The 4,344-nt window shown below is 32.6% G+C and overlaps 1 protein-coding gene and 1 long non-coding RNA gene across 5 annotated transcripts in view; one reads left to right on the top strand and one right to left on the bottom strand.

Annotated features, from left to right (window-relative positions):
- Positions 1-4,344, top strand: part of Zzz3 (zinc finger ZZ-type containing 3) — a 105,325-nt gene that overhangs the window by 87,350 nt on the left and 13,631 nt on the right. For all 4 annotated transcript variants that reach the window (XM_048814096.1, XM_015490532.2, XM_015490531.2 and 1 more), the window contains 3 exons: positions 404-475; positions 1,718-1,819; positions 3,297-3,392. In XM_048814096.1, coding sequence (XP_048670053.1) covers positions 404-475; positions 1,718-1,819; positions 3,297-3,392 — 270 coding nt within the window. The remainder of the gene's footprint in view (positions 1-403; positions 476-1,717; positions 1,820-3,296; positions 3,393-4,344) is intronic.
- LOC125619998 overlaps positions 1-4,344 on the bottom strand; it is a 22,263-nt gene that overhangs the window by 16,376 nt on the left and 1,543 nt on the right. The gene's annotated exons all lie outside the window — the stretch shown is intronic.

Here is a 4,344-nt window from a genome sequence, read left to right as displayed (position 1 = left end):
ATATATATATATATATATATATATATATATAGTTAATGTTACAATGGGTATTGTGAGGATTAAGTGGGTCTTTACATGTATTGTGCCTAGTAAAGTGTATATTGTGAAATGTGACCGGGAGTTCAATCCTGATCTTTTCACTGTAGACATGCTACATTTTGAATCCACATTTCCTTTTTTAAAAAAGGAATTATTAGCATGTTTATGACAGCATTACTAAGAGTAATAAATAAACAAACAAACAAACCAAATGAAATATAAGAATTTGAATAGTAAAGCTTAGGTATACATTATTAAAAAATAAATTTACCAGATTTATTTTGGGATTCATAAGAAGTCCCACAATTTTTGTTATTTGACTGTGTTATTTCCCATTTGAAAAAAGCCTTATTTTATTATACAGATGATAAGAGGACGCCTCTGTGATGATACCAAACCTGAAACATTTAACCAGTTATGGACTGTTGAAGAACAGGTAATAGATATTTCTAAACTGTGTAGGTTTTAAAACAACCCATAAACTGTTACCATTATTAATCGGTATTATGAGTCAAGTGTGTATTATTGAATGTCATCCCTTTTAAATATTGATTTTAAAATATTTAGGCATTTTTGTATGCCTTTTTTGCACATTTCAAGAATTTTGGATTTTTAGGATATACGAATTCTTGTTTAGAGATAATTTTTAAGGAAGAAACCTGGGTTTTGAAAGGGAGATAGAAATGGATGAAATAAAGTGTGTGTGTGGTGGTTTTTTTTTTTTTTTTGGTAAGAATTTCTTTTTTAGTTGTAGATGGACACCATTTTGTTTATCCATTTTTATGTGGTCCTGAGGATTGAACCTGGTGCCTCACACATGCTAGGCAGGTGCTTTTCCACTGAGCCACAACCCCAGTCCCGTAAAGTGGATGTTTTTGTAATGTACCTTTGGAAGAGGGAGAAAGCTCCAAGTACATTTTTAAATTTTGTTGTGGGGAGAAGCTGATAAAGCAAAGCCAGAGTGTTTTGTTATGTTTTGGCATATGAGGAAGGTTGTTTTTTTTCATTATTATTATTATTATTATTATTTGTGTGTGTGGGGAGAAGCTGATAAAGCAAAGCCAGAGTGCTCTGTTATGTTTTGGCATATGATGAGGATTGTTTATTGGCAAAGTTTGAAACACATCTCTGTCTCATATTAACCTCACAGCTATAATCAGTTTGGCAGTTTATAAAAAAACTTGTAGGAAAAAAAAAATAAAGATACCATTATCTTCAAAAAAATTAGGAGGACCACATAAAAGAGGGAAAAGCTTCTTTTAATATTCTAAATTTGAAGAATTTATATGTGTTTTTCTTAAAACTATAAGGGAGAGCCTGACATATTTTAGCAAGAAAAGATAATCAGTGGAAATTACTAAGATGTATACATATTATATGATAGGATTTACTCATTTCTCAGTTTGTTTAATTTATTTTCTGGTCTTGTCTTTTTTACTGAAGTGAATAGCAAACCTTTATAAGATCTTTCATAGGTGTTTTCTTTAATCTCATTTTCTCTGGGAACCCTTCAGTTCTAACTAGAAATTTTTCTTACTCTGACAGTTTCTAGTAGCATAATCCCCAAAGTTGGGAAAGGAATATTATACTTTGAAATGAAATGTTAGTGTATTTATTTAGAAATTCACTGATGTTAATTTACTACTTTTTTTAAAATTTGGTCTTGGGTTTGGCTTAGAAAAAACTTGAACAGCTACTTCTGAAATACCCCCCTGAAGAAGTAGAATCCCGACGTTGGCAGAAGATTGCAGATGAGCTGGGTAACAGAACAGCAAAACAGGTAATTGAAGAGATGGCTGCAGATCATCAGCATGTTTCTGTTAGTTTTATTATGAAGAATAATCCAGCTGACATCAGATCTGCCATATTATTCTGTCTGTAGAATACAATCATATATGGTGTTTTTAAAAAAAGTTATTAGCATTGTATATTTTACTTTTCCTAAGTCTGGCTTATTTTTTTTAGTGGTTTGTTTTTTTTTTTTTACAGTTTTACTCGTTATATATGACAACAGGATGCATTACAATCATATTACACATATACAGCACAATTTTTCATATCTCTGGTTGTATACAAAGTAGTGTCACACCATTCATGATTTTATACATGTACTTAGGGTAATGATGTCCAGCTCATTCTATTGTCTTCCCTATCCCAGTGCCCCCTCTCTTCTCCTTCCTCCCGCTTTTTAAATTTTCTTTTTTAGTTGTAGATGGACGCAATGCCTTTATTTTATTTTATGTTTATGAGGTGCTGAAGATGGAACCCAGTGCCTAACACATGCCAGGCACAGCTGAGCCACAGCTCAGCCCCTCTCTCCCATTGCTCTCTCTAGAGTTCATCTGATCCTCCCATACTCTCCCAACCCCATTATGAATCAGCCTCCTTGTATCAGAGAAAACATTCAGCATTTTTTTTTTTTTAAGTATTGGTTAACTTCACTTAGCATTATATTCTCCAACTTCACCCATTCATTTACCTGCAAATGCCATGATTTTATTCTCTTTTAATGCTTAATAGTATTCCATTGGGTGTATATACAACATTTTTTTATCCATTCATCAACTGATGGGATCTAGGTTGGTTCCACAGTTCAGCTATTGTGAATTGTGCTGCTATAAACATTGATGTGGCTGTGTCCATGTAGTATGCTGTTTTTAAGTCCTTTGGGTATAGACTAAGGAGTAGGATAGCTGGATCAAATGGTGGTTCCATTCCCAGTTTTCCAAGGAATCTCCATACTGTTTCCATATTGGCTGCAGCATTATATATTTTCATATTGATTTCAGAAACAACTTGAGATAATCTTGTTTTGGTTATTAAAAAGTAAAAATATAGTAGACTTAGTAACTTTTGAATGCTTTTTAAGTGTATTAATTTATGTACTTTTTGGTTAGACTGTTAATAGATTTAAAACATTGCTTTAGTATTCCCTTGTTTCCTTTATAAAAATGTTATCTTGTAGGTTCTTACTTCACATTCCCATATATATTAATAGATACGTTTTTATGCTACAAGCATGGATGTTCACAAGTTGAAAATATATGTGTTGCTTTGGATCAAACAAATTTAAATTTACTCAGATTATTTTTTTTTGTCTAGATTTTAAAATAAAAATGTATTTGGTGCCAATTTGACGTTATTTCTAGATTTATGATGGTTTTAAATTGTTAGCATTAGTTATACATGTACATTTAAATTTACTCAAGTATTGCATGTCATCTCATTATTTTAAAAGGATTGTCATATTTCCTTAGGTTGCCAGTCGGGTACAGAAGTATTTCATAAAGCTAACTAAAGCTGGCATTCCAGTCCCAGGCAGAACACCAAACTTATATATATACTCCAGAAAGGTAAAAAGAAAATAGATGAAAGCAAACCCTAGATTAAATTCAGTAAATCAGAATTGCTATGTAAAAATGTGCTTATTTGTCAAATAGAATTATTTTATTTTTAAAATTTTGTTCATTATAAGCATTTTATTATATTGGGCATAAATGCAAAATAGGATTCCTTTAAAAAATTAATGAGCCTTAATGCTTCTTCATTATTTTCTTGGAGGTAATACAAATGAGTGCTACTTGAAAAACTTTATATTGAAACTGTATTAGAAAGGCCTTTGAGGTTAAAGCTTTTAGGATGTTTGTACAATTTATTTTGTAGCTCTGGTGCATAAATCTCAAAATAGAAATGTTTGTTAAGATATTTTACTTATCATCACTGCAATTATAGAAATGTAAGTAATATTCTTACCTTCACTTCACTGAAAATAATGTTAATAAGTAGCGGTTAGCCAGGCATGGTAGCACACACCTGTAATCCTAGCTGCTAGAGAGGATGAGGCAGGAGGATTGCAAGTTCAAAGCCAGCCTCAGCAAAAGCAAGATGTTAAGCAACTCAGTGTGACCCTGTCTCTAAATAAAATACAAAATAGGACTGGGGATATGGCTCAGTGGCTGAATGCCCCTGAGTTCAATCCCTGGTACCATCCCTAAAAAAGTAGCAATTATTCTTACTTTTGAGACCCTTGGATCAGGTATTATTCTGTAATAACCGTTTTTTCTTTTGGTCTGGTCAGGTAGCTAATAAATCTGAGAACCATTATTCACTGTTTCTGATACCATGCCCTTTCCATAATTCTTTTCTGTTGTGCGTGCAGTGTGTGTGTGTGTGTGTGTGTGTGTGTGTGTGAGACTAGGGATTGAGCCCAGGGCCTCACACATGCTAGCAAGCACTCTACCACTGAGCTTTGTTTCTTCTCAGTCCTTCTGTTTTTCTATGGTAAAAAAAAAAAAAAAAAAGCTA

This window comes from Marmota marmota, unplaced genomic scaffold, assembly GCF_001458135.2.
Source record: "Marmota marmota marmota unplaced genomic scaffold, marMar, whole genome shotgun sequence".
Lineage (NCBI taxonomy): Eukaryota > Metazoa > Chordata > Mammalia > Rodentia > Sciuridae > Marmota > Marmota marmota.
This window is presented reverse-complemented; position numbering and strand designations above follow the sequence as displayed.